Below are 15,987 nucleotides of genomic sequence, written 5' to 3'. Positions count from 1 at the left end.
TGTCGGTTCATTGTTGCTGCTGTGGCTGCTGTTGCCGCTGCTTTGAGCCACCTCTAACTGGGTCCCAAAGTGGCTCCTAAAGCCGCAGTGACGTGCAGACCCAGTAGTCTGCTGAAGACTGGGAACTGTTCGTAGCCCGAAGGCACGCCCAACACCGCTTGGAGGTCATTCCCGAGTTAGGCTGCTGCTGTGGCCTTCGTTGACATTGTTGCCCCACAGTCATCGATGTTGTTTCTCATTTTTTGCTTTACTTTGTTTCCTGATTTTGCGAACTTTCAGTATTGTTGATGTTTCTCTGATACTGATGGTTTGGCCTTTTCTTGTCATAAATCCTTTGAGTATGCTTGTACCTGACCTCCTTGTGATGCGCAACCTTTTGCCACCAACACCGTCAGGCAAGCCCACCTATCGGACAAACACTTTGATTAGTGTTCCATTGATAAATGACTGAGTAGTAAATCGTAGGTAGCCTGTTCCACTCTGACTACTAAACTAAAGAAAACATCGACAAACACTTAGTTGACAGTGCCAAAACAATGCGATCTTACCCCCGATAACTGTCCGATGCGATAGTTAGAAACCCTAACTGTTGTTTTCAACAGCCCTCCAGCTGACCACTGGGCCTTTGACTTAATCCTCTGCTGGACTTGTGAGAGAATCTCCCTGTCAGCAGCTTGTCTGCATGTCCCTCTCTCACCCGTGTCAAGCGATGCCAACTGTTGTGTAACCGGCTCGCTCGGCACCTCCGTGCTGCTGTCAACACAGCATTATGAGACGCCGCTAATTGTCGCATGCCAGTGTTGGCAAAGCTAGAAGGTCACCTTCTTCTGCCAACGTTTTTGCATTCTGATAAAAGAAACGAGACACGGTTAAAGTTCATTTGAAATTGATTTGATCTATGGCTACATTGTGTAACCAAACGGATTAAACCAGTGCCTTTTCATTTCATTATGCAGTGGTTAACTCTTAAATGCTTTTGTCGACATCTATCAGCGGCGATTGACTCATAGCATGGTGTTATACTCGCCTATTAGCGAGAGGTGGTTAAAATGTCTGACAATGATAGCTTAAGGTTCACAGCGGCATTGAGTTTTATGGGTTGTATTTTGAATTTCATCAGACCAAAGAAGCTGCAACCCATCAAGGACAGGGAGGATGACTCTTTGTTTTGTTTTGTTCACGGTTGACACCATGGCAATGATGAGTATCATTGTGATGCATCGACCCAGCCTGAAAAGTAAGGCCTTCATCGCTCGCTAGAGTTCTGGACTATTCAACTTTTTGACTGAAAGCAGTCATCGCTGGTGTCTTTTGATGAATCCACTTCATTTTGGGGGTTGTTTGATTATTTTTAAAAGGTTTAAATACTGAATTGCAACTATTTATGTGGTGCTGTATGTTGAGGCCCTGGAGGCCTTGGGCATGAAGGCTCAAGAAATCCGCTGAAAAACAAAAACGAGGATGATGAAAAGTCAAAAAATCGGCATATTAAATGAATAGCAAATGGCTACCAAGACTGAAAGTGCATTGTAAAAAAAAAAATCTGGAATTTGGAAGAATGGAAAGAAAGGAAGAATGGAAAGCTAAAATTTGAGAATCGCTGAGAGTTGTAATACAGCGGACCTGTTTGTAGGGTCTGCAGTAGGGGGATTCTTAAATCCCGAAGTGTCATTGCAGTGTCTCATTAGCCAAGATTCTGCAACAGCTAGTGAGGGACCCTCTCGAAATTCTCAACATGTTGTGGTTGCAGTGTCTGAAGCAGTGTCATTGTTTCTTCATTGATATGGGCCAAACTCAACCATCTCTCAGGGCTCCCTTTAGCAAGGGGCAATTGGTTGCCTGCAATGTTGGATTTGCACACTTTTCTGCCTATGTGCATTCTACCATCGACTTAAGGTCGTCATTGAGTCACATTTGTTTCAAATGCATACACTGGATGGAGCAATACTTAGATCAGGGGTGCCCAAACTTTTTGGACCGAAGATCTACTTTTTGATCAACTAACCTCCCGGGATCTACCCTTACCGGCACGCGCACACACGCACACGCCCACGCACACACGCGCGCACGCTGTGATGAGAAACAGCCTGAAACTGAGGCATTCGACGCATTTTTGCAGCCTGTTAACTATCGTAGCTCACACGTACTGTTTTAAAGTGCTTCCCTGGGCCCTCCAAGAGTCCTATTCTTTGCTCGTGCCCTCGGTGAATTGTACACGAAGCAAACTCTGAATGAGAATCATGACGATAAAAGATGGAGCGCAATTTTTTTTGTGAAAATGAGACTGATGAGATGATTAGTGTGCAGTGTATATTGACAAAAAAATATATTACTAACATGTACAAAGACACAAATGGTTGATTGTTCTTTTTCTCTTCGACACTCCTCGGATCTACTTGGGACCTGTCTTAGATCAGGATCTACCTAATGGGCACCCCTGACTTAGATACTCAAATCTGGCATCCTGCATATTCTCCCGTTGACTTGAGTGTGTTTTCTATTGTGTGATTTTGAGTCACTAATGGAATGGAAACATTATATTAAACCTTAGCTTTACTCTACTTATAAAGTAATGTAAAAGAGACTTCCAGAAAGTTATAAAACGTTTTTTTTTTTTCTTCCAGAACTAAGGTCTTTAAAGTTTCTTTGTTCTTTCGCACAGCGGCAGGACATGCACACCTCCCCACAGCAAGGTCATCTTGGGAAATGTTCGCCTCGATCGTGGCCTTGGCAAAAGTCAAACTGATTTCAATAATCAAAAGCAAAATAGGCACATTTTCTAATTAATGAACCTCCATACAGAGATTCCCATCAAAAGTTGGAAATGGATCCAACTGGATTTCAATGGTTTCCTCCTTCATTCCAAAAGCAAACCTGTATAACACTAAATTGTCCTTAAGTGTGACCGTGAGTGCGGATGGTTATCTGTCTATGTGTGCCCTGCGATTGGCTGGCAACCAGTTCAGGGTGTCCTCCATCTACGGCCTGAAGACAGCTGGAATAGGCTGCAGCATGCCTGTGACACTTGCGAGAATAAACCGGTTCAGATAATGGATGGATGAACGGAGAGTTGGATGGATATGTGTTGCAATGTTCTCCCTCACCGGGGTTAACAGGAACAACAACCAAAAACAATAACACTATCAACAAAGCGGTGAGTTGAGCTTTATGTTCCGTCTTTGCGGTACCTCACTGTACTGTTGATGGGCGTCCAAGTAACATTGAGCACCGAGCAGAGAAATCAGGATTAATTGTTTAAATGTGCACAGAGGGCAATCGCAGCAGTCTGTTTTATTGAGTCCCCGGCGAGAGTCCATATGCCTGGCTGAAATGTGCCAGCAGTGTATTAGTCTGCACCCTGGTCTGCAGTGCTGCTATAATGACATGGATGCCCATGGCTGCGATCCCGGAATGACAAGCCTGCAGTACTTTTTATTTCCTACAAAAATTAGCAAGTGTTTAAATGAAGTCATAGACTGAAATGGCATAATGGACTACAGATGGATTAAACATGTTGGTAAGCAGGCTGCAATCTGACACAGTCTCATGCCAAAGGCAAACTACAGCGCGTTGCAACCCAAGTGATGACAAACTAAAGCAGACCTCCACCAAGGTTGAACTCGTATGCGGGTATGACATGCCGTATTGTCCATGGATGACAACAGACTGACACTTTTCAAGTTAGGACCGGTGTTGTCTTGCCATCAACAGGATAATGAGAACATAACCGAGAGCAGGATAAATGGTATCCACTGGTCTCTCTGGAGGACAACTACTGTAGACAATGTTGGGAACATGTATTTTCTACATGAAACAGTTCCAAGTCAAGTTCATACATTTTTGAATGAACTTGTTCACACCATCTATTCATTTTCTATTCCGTTTATCCTCACTGGGGTCGCGGGCATTCTGAAGCCCATCTCAGCTGTCATTGGGCAGTAGGCTGGGGACAACCTGAACTGGTTGTCAGACAATCGCATGGCACACACAGGGGACTCACAATTACACCAAGGGACAATTTAGAGTGTTCCATTAAGGCCATGCATGTTTTTGGAATGTGGGAGGAAACAAGAGCACCCAGAGAAAACCCATGCAGGCACGGGCAGAACATGCAAACTCCACACAGGAAGGCCAGAGTTATACATATGTGTGTGTGTGTACATATAAATTAGATATATATTATACAATATATAAACTAAGTTCATCATTCCAAATACAGTATTGGCATTTCCCCCTTTTTGCCACTCATTCAGTAGACAGTTCCAAATTTTACTGCCCAATCTTTAATGTGACAGCACAAATACAATCTAACGTAGGAACCAGGCTGAGGAAAGAAATTAGCCGTCATGCACATTCTAACCTCTAACTAATCCTTTCGTCTGCCTGGCTAACATAAAGCACAACTGCGACAACCGCTTTACCCCCTTCGCAAACTCGAAAGGGAACCGGCTGTCTAATGTCTACCAGGGACTAACAACCCGTAACAAACATTATTATTTGTTGCCAATCACTCCAGATTTCCCAAATAAGGAGCTCACCAAAGCCCTCTAGTTTTTGAATATGTAATAATGTTCAGTGAAGTATGAAGGGTGATGACCCAATGGGATGTCGCTGTACGCATTCTGCTCTGACTGAACTAGAGAACATCTGAGGAGGACTACCAACTTGGTGGCGCTATCATAGAGACTTCTTCATTGACCAACTGAATGAGTTTTGTGGAGCACCCCCCCCCCACCCCCAAATATGTGGCCCCTTCTCAAAGTTTCTCATTTCCCCACCTTTTTTTCCATCCTGGAGGTGAAGTTCAGGGGATCTTTTATGAACTGACATTGCAGGTATTTGACGCGGGGCTATCTGAATAAATTTGACTTGACTTGGGGAAGTACATTTGAATGTATTTGCAAATATGTTCAAACATGCTAAACATATTTTAATGTTTTAAAAATATTTGGCCGACATCATACCGATATTTTCAAAAATTAAGAAACCATTGATAACTGTAATTTTATGGTTTTATGTCTGTAGTGCATGATTTACGTTCAATATTTTTTTCCATAATGAAGATGTCTCTATCTCTCTCTCTCCCTCTCTCTCTCTCTCGCTGTACATATATATATATATATATATATATATATATATATATATATATATATATATATATATTAGTTTTTTTTTTTTACACGTGTACCAAGTCAATACCATGTAGTATCATAGTGAAAAAAAATGCTACATCTGTAGCTTTTAGCGCAACAAGTACATTTGAACCTGTTTGCAAATACATTCGAACGTACTTAGAAAACACGTATTTGCCAGTCAAAACCATTCTAGTCCACATTGGCAATTCCATGTTTCGGGTTGTCGCATATTGGACCAGACAAATACATGGCAGAGGTAACAATGGTGGGATATAGCAAAGGGCAAATCTTTTGTTCCCTTGCTGCTATGTTTGCCTGTTTTTTTTCTAATTTCTGCCTGTCCTTGCAGTGCAGATTGCTTTTTGACAGCTCCGAAATAAATGCCTCATGTCCATTGCTACATATTTTATTTTGCTGTGTCCACTACATCATAGCCATAAATCAGCACAATGTGTAGCCACCGTGCGTGTTGTGGATGTGCCACATTTGCTCAACAACTTGAATGAGAAATTTGCTTTCTGAAGGCCAGCCCAATATGTCCACTGTTGCTACGTTGATTTATGGATGCCCAAACCTCACGTGAGCTGCTGATGTCCACTGTGGATGTGTGACATGCGCTTTATGAAGGGCCAGAGCATGAGCCGTGCTGTAAGCATTCTGATTAAGCTTGTTTATTAATCCTGCCATACTTATTCGTCTTTATTAGTCTTTTTAATTCAAGCCATTCATAACAAAATAATCAACTTAACAAACAATCCGATACATTTCTGGGGGCATCTTTACAACTGGTTTGCAAAAATATTCACTCCTCAATGTTGAGACTGCAAATGAATGGCACGTGTCAAGCCACGACTAGCTATATTTGCTCACAATTATGGTCAGAATCAGAATCAGAATCAGAATCATCTTTATTGGCCAAGTATGTAGAACACACAAGGAATTTGTCTCCGGTATAACACGCTGCACTAGTATCATCGTAAACAACAAAATCGTTGAACCGTTGAAATAGAAAGAGCGTATGAAACCAAGTTTCTCGGATTAGTAATAGACTCAAAACTATGTTGGAAACCACATATCGATAACGTAAAAAGAAAAATAGCCAAGACCATAGGGATCCTCTACAAAACCAAGGAAGTGCTAAATAAGAGATCCTTGTACACATTATACACTTCGTTATTATTACCATACATGACCTACTGTGTGGAAATATGGGGAAATGCCTGCAAAACAAACACACTCCCTATTCTTAAACTACAAAAAAAGCAATTCGAATTATTAATAGATCAAAATATACGGAACCCACAAATCCACTATTTATCAAATTATATTCGATGACATTTTATGACCTGGTTGACTTTAAAATCGCCCAATTAATGTACAAAGCACACAATAACCTGCTCTGCCAAAACATTCAGAAGTTTTTTGAAATTCGAGAAAGCAACTATGAATTAAGAGGTACCAACTTATTCAAAAAACTCAAAACAAGAACAAACATCAAGCAAAGAAGTGTATCTAGCAAAGGTGTTAATCTGTGGAATAATCTCGAAACTGACCTAAAAATGAGTAAATCGCTTGCTGAGTTCAAAAACAAATTCAAAAAAATAGTACAAACAACCTACACCAATCAGAGTTAAAATGATAAATTCTAAACATTAAATATAATGATAAATCAGAACTAAGTTGATAAATAGAGAAAGGTATTGCAATATCCATTATGAATACAAGAGAAAATTGACACGAGTGCCAGGGTGAGGATGTATATAATCCCGATACAAACCAAAAGTGTGAAAATATCACGGTTACGGGTAAAGTATGAGCCTTAATGGAGACTTTTCTTACTTTTTCTTTTCTGATTGATATAAAAATGATTTAGTAGATATAAACACATAACGGGGTAGGACTACATAAGTTTTTTTACTTCATCCTACTCCCTTGAACATAATAACTGTTGAATGAAGACTGATTTCTTTCTTTTTACTTTTTTATCTACCTTATTTTCTGTCAAATTATTACTGTACATCATAGGCAAGCTAATGAAGAGCATCCATGTGGCGATGTGGATGTCTGAACACATCGACAGCCAATATAACAATACTCACAGTCATATATTCATTATACCTTGAGGAGAATAAGTACTGTATTACGATTGCATCTTGGTCACTTTGAGTAGTTGTGACAATTCTACTTCTTTTCTGCCCGTATTACACTCCTTCCCACCTGCCGGTGGCCATGTTGTGCAGACCTGAAGCAATGCATTATGTACAAACTGTTGAATTGTTTTTTACTTAGTTAGTAGGCTTAATTGGATTAATTGCCATTTTCATGCGGCAGTTGTCCCATGTAATTAATTATTTTCTGATGATATGGTTGTCTTCACATTTTGCACCAGGAGTGGCCATTTCATTAAAAAAACAAAAAACTTCTTAAAATACTAAAATGTTTTGAGGGTTGCAACACTCAGACAATTTGAATATTAAAGTATTTGAGGGTTCTATGTTTTGCACATTGTAAACAACAGCGGTCAGTGAATAAAAGCTCCTCATTCCCTTTTACGGTGCCAATGGATTAATGTGTAAAGTGCAATGTTGCATTCAAGAGTGGATGGAAGATATTGAGTGGACATCCAGATAGTGCTGCTTAGAGACCAGCACAACCTCAATTATTTATGAAAGCATTGATATAAGGCATGTTGGTTTTCCTTGTTTATTTCCGCACATTGAATTGACTGCAGGTATGCAGTGGGAGTAAGTTACATCTGTGCACGTCATAAGAGTCTGAAGTCTTCATGGGACAAGAAAGACACACGATGCAGAGCCAAAAATTAAGCAAGTCAAGTCATTACAGTGTTGCCTATTGATATTAGTTATTTTTTATTATTTCTATTACTGTTACGTACTCGGGTAAACCGAGTTAGGGAGGGGGATCCAAAAAACGTAGACAAAAGCAAGGTCTCCGAAGTAAGACAATTTAATGTCCAAACCGAAAATAAGCGAGAACATAAAGCGCTGGTCCACAATGCGGACCAGGAGGTAAATCAAAAACGACTAACAAAAGGTGCTTGCACAAGAGAGCAAGAAAAAGAACGTAAAGCCCACAAACTACGAACGAAAAACAATGTAACACTTTGTACACGCAAGAAAAGCCAGATCATCAAAACAAAATGGTACTCACACACAAACTTGGTACCGAGACGGCACGCGAAAACACGACGAGGTCAAAAGCCACTAGTCAATGAGCAATGAGGTAAGCAATGCCATAAACAATACTCCCACAACAGGTGTCGAACGTAGGAGTCCTTAAATAGTGTCTCTATTGATTAATGATTGCCAGCAGGTGTGCTAGAGAGACCGCTCCTGCCACCTGCTGGCCAGATCGAAAAACCGAAATGTGACAGTACCCCCCCCTCAACGGACGCCTCCTGGCGGACCACCCGGCTTCGACGGGTGCGCTGCATGGAATGCCCGAAGCAGGGACGGGTCTAAGATCCAGGAGCCGGGGACCCACTGCCGATCCTCTGGGCCGTGGCCTTCCCAGTCAACCAAATACTGAAAACCCCTACCCCTGCGCCGAGAGTCCAAGATTTCACGCACGGTGTACACTGGTTCACCGTCAACGATTTGTGGAGGAGGCGGCGACGTGGGCGGAGGAGCCAGGGGACTGGTGGCCACCGGCTTCAACAGGGAAACGTGGAACACGGGGTGGACCTTCATGTTGGGCGGCAGTCGGAGCTTGACGGAGACGGGGCTGAGGACCGATTCCACCTCGAACGGTCCAGTGAAGCGTGGCCCCAACTTGCGAGATGTACCTGCGAGTCGTAGATCCTTAGTTGCCAGCCACACCTTCTGTCCCACCTGATAGCTGGGTGCTGGGCGTCGGCGACGGTCAGCGATCTGCCGGTTCCGCTGAGCCGTGCGTGACAGTGCTGCTCTGGTCTCCTTCCATACGCGATGGGCCCGTCGTAGATGCAGCTGTATGGAAGGGAGTTCCACCTGACCCTCCTGAGAAGGAAACAGAGGAGGTTGATAACCATATGCTGCCATGAAAGGAGACCGACCGGTCGCTGATGAGACGAGGGTGTTGTGGGCGTATTCCACCCAAGGCAGGTGGACCGACCACGAGGAGGGGCGATCGAGGCAAACGCAGCGCAGAGCTGACTCCAAATCTTGGTTCATGCGCTCCGTTTGACCTTCGGACTGTGGGTGGTATCCGGAAGACAGACTCGCCGTGGCCCCCATGGCCTGGCAGAAACGTTTCCATACCCTGGAGATGAATTGAGGGCCCCGGTCTGACACAATGTCCACCGGAATTCCATGAAGACGGAAGACGTGTCTCACTAGGAGGTCGGCGGTTTCCTGAGCAGCGGGCAGATTGGACAACGCAACAAAATGGGCAGATTTAGAGAAGCGGTCAACTATGGTGAGTATGACGGATTTTCCCCGGGAAGGAGGCAGACCGGTGACAAAATCCAGGGAAATGTGGGACCATGGTCGAGAAGGGGTAGGCAGCGGTTGCAGCAAACCAGCCGGCAGTTGGTGGGACGCCTTACTGCATGCGCAGGTGGAACAGGCCTTGATATAGTCCTGGGTATCCTTGCGTAGCTCCGGCCACCAAAACCGCTGCGACACGAGGTCCAAGGTCCGGTTCACCCCTGGATGGCATGCCACCTTAGAAGTGTGCCCCCACTGTAACACCTCTGCGCGCAGAGGTGGGGGCACAAACAGTCTCCCGGTCGGACAACCAGCCGGGACTTGAACTCCGTTCTGGGCCTCCTTGACCTTACGTTCGACGGCCCACCTCAGTGCCCCCACAATACAATGGTCCGGAACAATGCTTTGGGGTTCGCTGTCCCTCTCCGCGGGGTCATGGATGCGGGAGAGGGCATCCGGTTTAATGTTCTTTGAGCCCGGGCAGTAGGTGAGCGTGAAGTTGAAGCGAGTGAGGAGAAGCGCCCACCGTGCTTGGCGGGAGTTTAGTCTCTTGGCTGACCGGATGTAGGCAAGGTTCTTGTGATCAGTGTACACCGTGAATGGCTCTTCAGTACCTTCGAGCCAATGTCGCCATTCTTGTAATGCCAAAACGACGGCTAGCAGTTCGCGGTTCCCCACGTCGTAGTTGGCTTCTGCTGGGCTGAGGCGACGAGAGAAGAAGGCGCAAGGGAGAAGTCTTTGGTTGACTGGGGATCGCTGCGATAAGACGGCCCCCACGCCGGATTCCGACACGTCCACCTCTACGACAAACGGAATAGAGGGGTTAGGATGCTGTAATACTGGAGGGTTCGTGAAGGCTTTCTTTAATTCGGCGAACGCGTGGTCAGCATCAGTGTCCCACCTAAAGGGGATCTTGGCCGAGGTTAGCCGGGTCAACGGCAGGGCTCTCTGGCTGTAGTTGCGAATGAAGCGGCGGTAAAAATTAGCGAAACCCAGGAAACGTTGCAACTGCTTTCTGTTGGTGGGCGTGGGCCACTCTACCACGGCCTTAACTTTGGCATCGTCAGCTCTCAGCTGACCCTTCTCGATAATAAACCCCAGAAAGGAGATGGACTCGACGTGAAACTCGCACTTTTCTGCTTTTACGAATAACCGGTTCTCTCGTAGACGCTGCAAAACCAGCCTGACATGGTGTTGATGTTCTGCAAGGGTTCGAGAGAAAATTAAGATGTCATCTAAATAAACAAAACAAAACAGGTTCAGAAAATCTCTTAATACGTCGTTAATGAGACACTGAAATACTGCGGCCGCGTTGGTCAGCCCAAATGGCATGACTAGGTATTCAAAGTGCCCTAATGGGGTCTTAAATGCCGTCTTCCATTCGTCCCCCTCACGAATACGGACCAGATGGTAAGCGCTTCGTAAATCGAGTTTGGAGAATATAGTGGCGGATTGGAGGGGGGCGAACGCCGAATCTAATAACGGAAGAGGGTATTTGTTCTTGATGGTGATCTCGTTCAGGCCCCGATAATCGACACACGGCCGTAACGTCTTGTCTTTCTTTTCGATGAAGAAGAATCCGGCCCCCAACGGGGATTTAGACGGCCGAATGAGGCCAGCCGAGAGTGATCTATCGATATATTCTCTCAGCGCCTCTTGTTCCGGCTGAGAGACCTGATATAGACTGGAATTCGGGAGTAAGGCGTTCTCCAAAAGATCGATGGCGCAGTCGTACGGCCGGTGAGGCGGCAAGGACTGGGCACGGTCTTTACTAAACACTTGGCGTAGGTCATGGTAAATACGCGGAACCTTATCTAAACAAATAACTTCTGGTGGCTCGTTCCGGGTCGGCCCTCTCTTTTCTGCCGCCGAGCGCAAACAGTGAGTATAACAAAATGCGCTCCAACTCTCGATTGCCGGACGTTCCCAGGAAATGACTGGGTTATGTTCGCGCAGCCACGGCAACCCCAACACTAACGGTACGGATCGAGACCGCATGATATAGAATCTACGGTATTCGATGTGATTGCCTGATAATGTTAGTTTCACCGGCGCGGTGATTTCTTTCACTTCCGCCAGGAGTCGCCCATCAAGATCGTGAACCCGCTTTGTCTCCCTTAGGACCTCAACCTGGCAACCCAGTTCCTTAGCTAGGCTGGGGTCTACAAAACAATTGTCCGCCCCAGAGTCCACCAAGGCCCGAACAGAAATGACCCGTAGCGGACCATAAAGAGTTCCGTCCAACTCGAGTCTTGGTGGATGTCCCGGATGGACCTCCTCCCGTCTCGACTCACGTGGCGCAGTATCGGGCACAAACTCACAGTTTTCGGGGCGCCCGGACGGGCGGGACGGTGTCAAGGAACAGTTGGAAACCCGGTGTCCAGATTGGCCGCAGTAGAAGCAGGCTCGATCCCGAATCCGACGCTCTCTCTCCGCTGGTCCCAGGCGTCCGCCTCCCAGCTGCATGGGCTCCTCCTCTGCGTCGGCTGGATCGGAACACGAATGACGCTCGGGTCCGGGTGGTCGCCAGGACTCGTGCTCAGCCGGCCGACGACCCGTACGTCGGGGTGGGACACGGGTAGTTCCTCGCTCTTCCGTACGTTCCCTCTCACGCTCCCGCATGCGGTTGTCCACAATGAGGGCCAAATCGATGAGCTCCTGCAAGTTGCGGCTATCGTCGCGAGTTGCCAGTTCGTCCTTTAACGCCGCACTTAACCCGCGGCGAAACAAACCACACAGGGCGCAGTCCCCGTAACCGCTACGGGCGGCCAAAATGCGAAAAGAGATGGAGTATTCGGCAACGGATTGTCGTCCTTGCCGAATAGCTAATAGCCGACCTTCGGCCTCCCTTCCCATAACCGGATGTTGAAATACGCGCCGGAACTCGGCGACAAACTCTGGGTAGGAAGACCGAAGAAGGGGTTGAGCATTGCTGATCTCTACTGCCCAAGACGCCGCCTGACCAGTCAACAGGCTCATAATGAACGCCACCTTCGTGCTATCTTTCTCGTACGTAGCTGGTTGTTGGTCGAATATCAGAGAGCACTGGTGTAAAAATTGCTTGCAGAGAGCCTGTTCTCCCCCGTAGCGAGGAGGGTGGGGGAGATTGGGCTCTCGCCCCATGATCGGGGAAGAGGGTGTCCCGGATGAAGCCGCCGGGGCCCTTGGGGGTGGCGTTTCTCGGGGGGTCGCGTGTTCCCCTTGGGAACACAATATCTCCAGCCGCTGGGCTAGGACGGCGACTGCCTCCCGGAGCTCCGAGAGCTCCTGTCGTTGCTGGCCCACTAATTGCCCCTGGCTGGTCAAGGCGGCCATGATCTTGCTAATGTCTACAGGATCCATTATGGTGGGAGTATTCTGTTAAGTACTCGGGTAAACCGAGTTAGGGAGGGGGATCTAAAAAACGTAGACAAAAGCAAGGTCTCCGAAGTAAGACAATTTAATGTCCAAACCGAAAATAAGCGAGAACATAAAGCGCTGGTCCACAATGCGGACCAGGAGGTAAATCAAAAACGACTAACAAAAGGTGCTTGCACAAGAGAGCAAGAAAAAGAACGTAAAGCCCACAAACTACGAACGAAAAACAATGTAACACTTTGTACACGCAAGAAAAGCCAGATCATCAAAACAAAATGGTACTCACACACAAACTTGGTACCGAGACGACACGCGAAAACACGACGAGGTCAAAAGCCACTAGTCAATGAGCAATGAGGTAAGCAATGCCAAAAACAATACTCCCACAACAGGTGTCGAACGTAGGAGTCCTTAAATAGTGTCTCTATTGATTAATGATTGCCAGCAGGTGTGCTAGAGAGACCGCTCCTGCCACCTGCTGGCCAGACCGAAAAACCGAAATGTGACAATTACTTTGCGATTGGCTGGCAACCATTTCAGGGTGTAACCCGCCAACTGTCCGAAAACAGCTGGGATATGCTCCAGAATGCCCTGCGACTATTGTGAGACCCTTTGGCACCACCTTGTAGGTACCAAAAAACCATATTGAATTGAGGTGAGGAGCTTCAATTTGGCAGGTCTTTTCACTGTGTAGTGGAAAAGTACTGTAATCCCTCGTTTATCGTGGTTAATGGGGACCAAAACCCCCTGCAATAGGCAAAAATCCGCAAAGTAGTGACCAATTAACATTGAAATAAAGATTTTAATATTAAATGCCCAAACTATCCGCGAGAAGCTCCGAATGTCAGCAAAACAACAGCGAGTCACCAAGAGCAACATATACAGTACTGTACTCCATGTTGTTTTTTGTTGTTTTTTTTGTGAATATGTTTGAAAAAATCCGCGATGCACTGAAGCTGCGATAAATGAACCGCAAAATAGCGAGGGATCACTATAATGCATTGGTGCCATCCTCTAGCATCTAGAGGCCATTATAGATCTTCAAGTCATACAACCATTTTGGATTTTAAAAAATTTTCTGCGATGGGTCAATGTTTGATTGTACGGAAGAGGATTAGGGCCAATGAAGAAAGAAAAATAAGGTTGGCAACTCTTCCGTATGATTGTCATCGTCTTTATCTTATGTTGTAAAGTGCCGATTTTTAAAAAGGCTATTTCGCCAGATTAAATCGGCCAGGCCCGACTATATGTAAAGATGTCACCAAATTGCCATATGCCTGTGCTCTAAAAAGGAGCATATGATTCATTTGATGACCAATAGGAGTGGTTTATTGTTGTTGTCGTCTTGTTGATGAATGCCTCCATAATTCAAAAGTCCGCAGACCTTCAGGCAACAGACCATGCTGGCCTGCCACGTGTGCGGTGTTGTGTTGCGTTGTCCCATCTAATCATCCCTGCTAGACGAGCGAATAATTAATGGTGGTGTGGCGACACGGAGAGAACCGGCAGCCATTATAAGGCTATGGCCTCAACCGTGTTTACCCAATGTGTCCTGCTACTCGCTTAATGAGCATGCGAGATTATCGGACATCTGGAGCTGCTTGTAGATCACAAGCAGGGAAGAATAATAATCGTCAACGACGCCACACGCCATACGGGGGCTTCCAAATGAATTACAATGGGAACATCAATGTGATTCAGCCAAAACAATATGCATCACTGATGCTTTGTTTGTAGAGTCTCTGCACAAGCTATACAGTCTAAATGCACCCTTTGGGGAGATACACTGACAAAGTACATCATAGATGAGAGCCAATACAAGAGCCCGATTAAAAAAAAAAACAACAACAACAAAAGTTACTTTTATCCATCCATCCATTCTCTAATCTGTTTACCCTCATTAGGGTCGCATTCACGCTGGAGCTTATCCCAGCTGTCTTCGGGCAGTGGGGGAGAGGGGGCACCCTGAACTGGTTTCCAGCCAATCGCACACACACACACACACACACACACGCACACACACACACACACACACACACACACACACACACACACACTGTTTATTGATTCCAATAGTACGCAGCATGGCATCGTGAGGTCAAAACTACCTTTATGTTGGACAACTGTAATTGTCGAGAGTGTGAGTGGTGTTTTTCAAGCTAATATCACTGATGAAGGCAGAGCAGGGCGGGCAAAGTTTTTTTTTTTTTTTTTTTTTCCAGATATTAGGAAAGCTGAGCTTATGCAGGAAGTGTCAGGAGGGTCACTTCATCATAATAAAAAGCTGCTAATCGCTCTGCACAAATTGCATGACTAAAATGCATGATACAAGTCATGGAACAAGAGCACTTTTTATATGATTATCTATTAAGGTTGGCATTAAAGCAACAATATGTTGTGGATAACATACTCATTTAAGAAATGTTTTGGATGCTTGCATTTTTGTTTGTTGGAGTAATATTCATCCATCTTATATTACAACTTTTTTTTTTAGGTCATGGGGGCGGTAAAAAGTTAATCAGTTTATCAGTAATTAACAATTCCTCAAAAAATACAAGTTACTGCTGTGTGTGTGCATGTTTATTCCCTTTTTACATTGTATTAGAAGTAAAGATAAGCAAAGTGAACAATTAGTACCAAAAATAAAAATGCCTTTTTTCCAAACATCTTCAATAGTAATGCAACAAAAAATACAAAATATTATAATATTACACAATTTCTCAAAATCCTAATTTTGTGTGCTATTTTACTTTTGCACATTCTCTGGATGCTTGAATTTCTCCATATTTTGTCCGGGTCACTGTTTTGTGCAATCAGCTAACACTGAATGGGGATACAACAACAACAACAAAAAAATACATCTAACATTTACTTCTCCCACCCTGTTGTGTTTTAAAGTAATTTTTGCTGTCCAACACCCATTTTGTGCATCACACCCGATGCTGTTCCAGTTCTGCTGTGCCAATTTTGGGCGCTTTCAGAAATGCGCTCGGAGTGCGTACTGGTTCACTCTGACCTTTCGGAAATTCATTACGTTACTCAAATTTGCCGTTTGGAAATTCAGAAAG

General features: G+C 45.1%; 1 protein-coding gene across 1 annotated transcript; it reads right to left on the bottom strand.

The window, feature by feature from the left end:
- Positions 1 to 8,481: 8,481 nt before the first annotated feature.
- Positions 8,482 to 9,239, bottom strand: LOC127607791 (uncharacterized). Its single transcript, XM_052076462.1, has one exon. The coding sequence runs from the start codon at positions 9,173 to 9,175 to the stop codon at positions 8,540 to 8,542; it is 636 nt and encodes a 211-aa protein (XP_051932422.1). The 5' UTR covers positions 9,176 to 9,239; the 3' UTR covers positions 8,482 to 8,539.
- Between the last annotated feature and the right edge of the window lie 6,748 nt (positions 9,240 to 15,987).

This window comes from Hippocampus zosterae, chromosome 1, assembly GCF_025434085.1.
Source record: "Hippocampus zosterae strain Florida chromosome 1, ASM2543408v3, whole genome shotgun sequence".
Lineage (NCBI taxonomy): Eukaryota > Metazoa > Chordata > Actinopteri > Syngnathiformes > Syngnathidae > Hippocampus > Hippocampus zosterae.
This window is presented reverse-complemented; position numbering and strand designations above follow the sequence as displayed.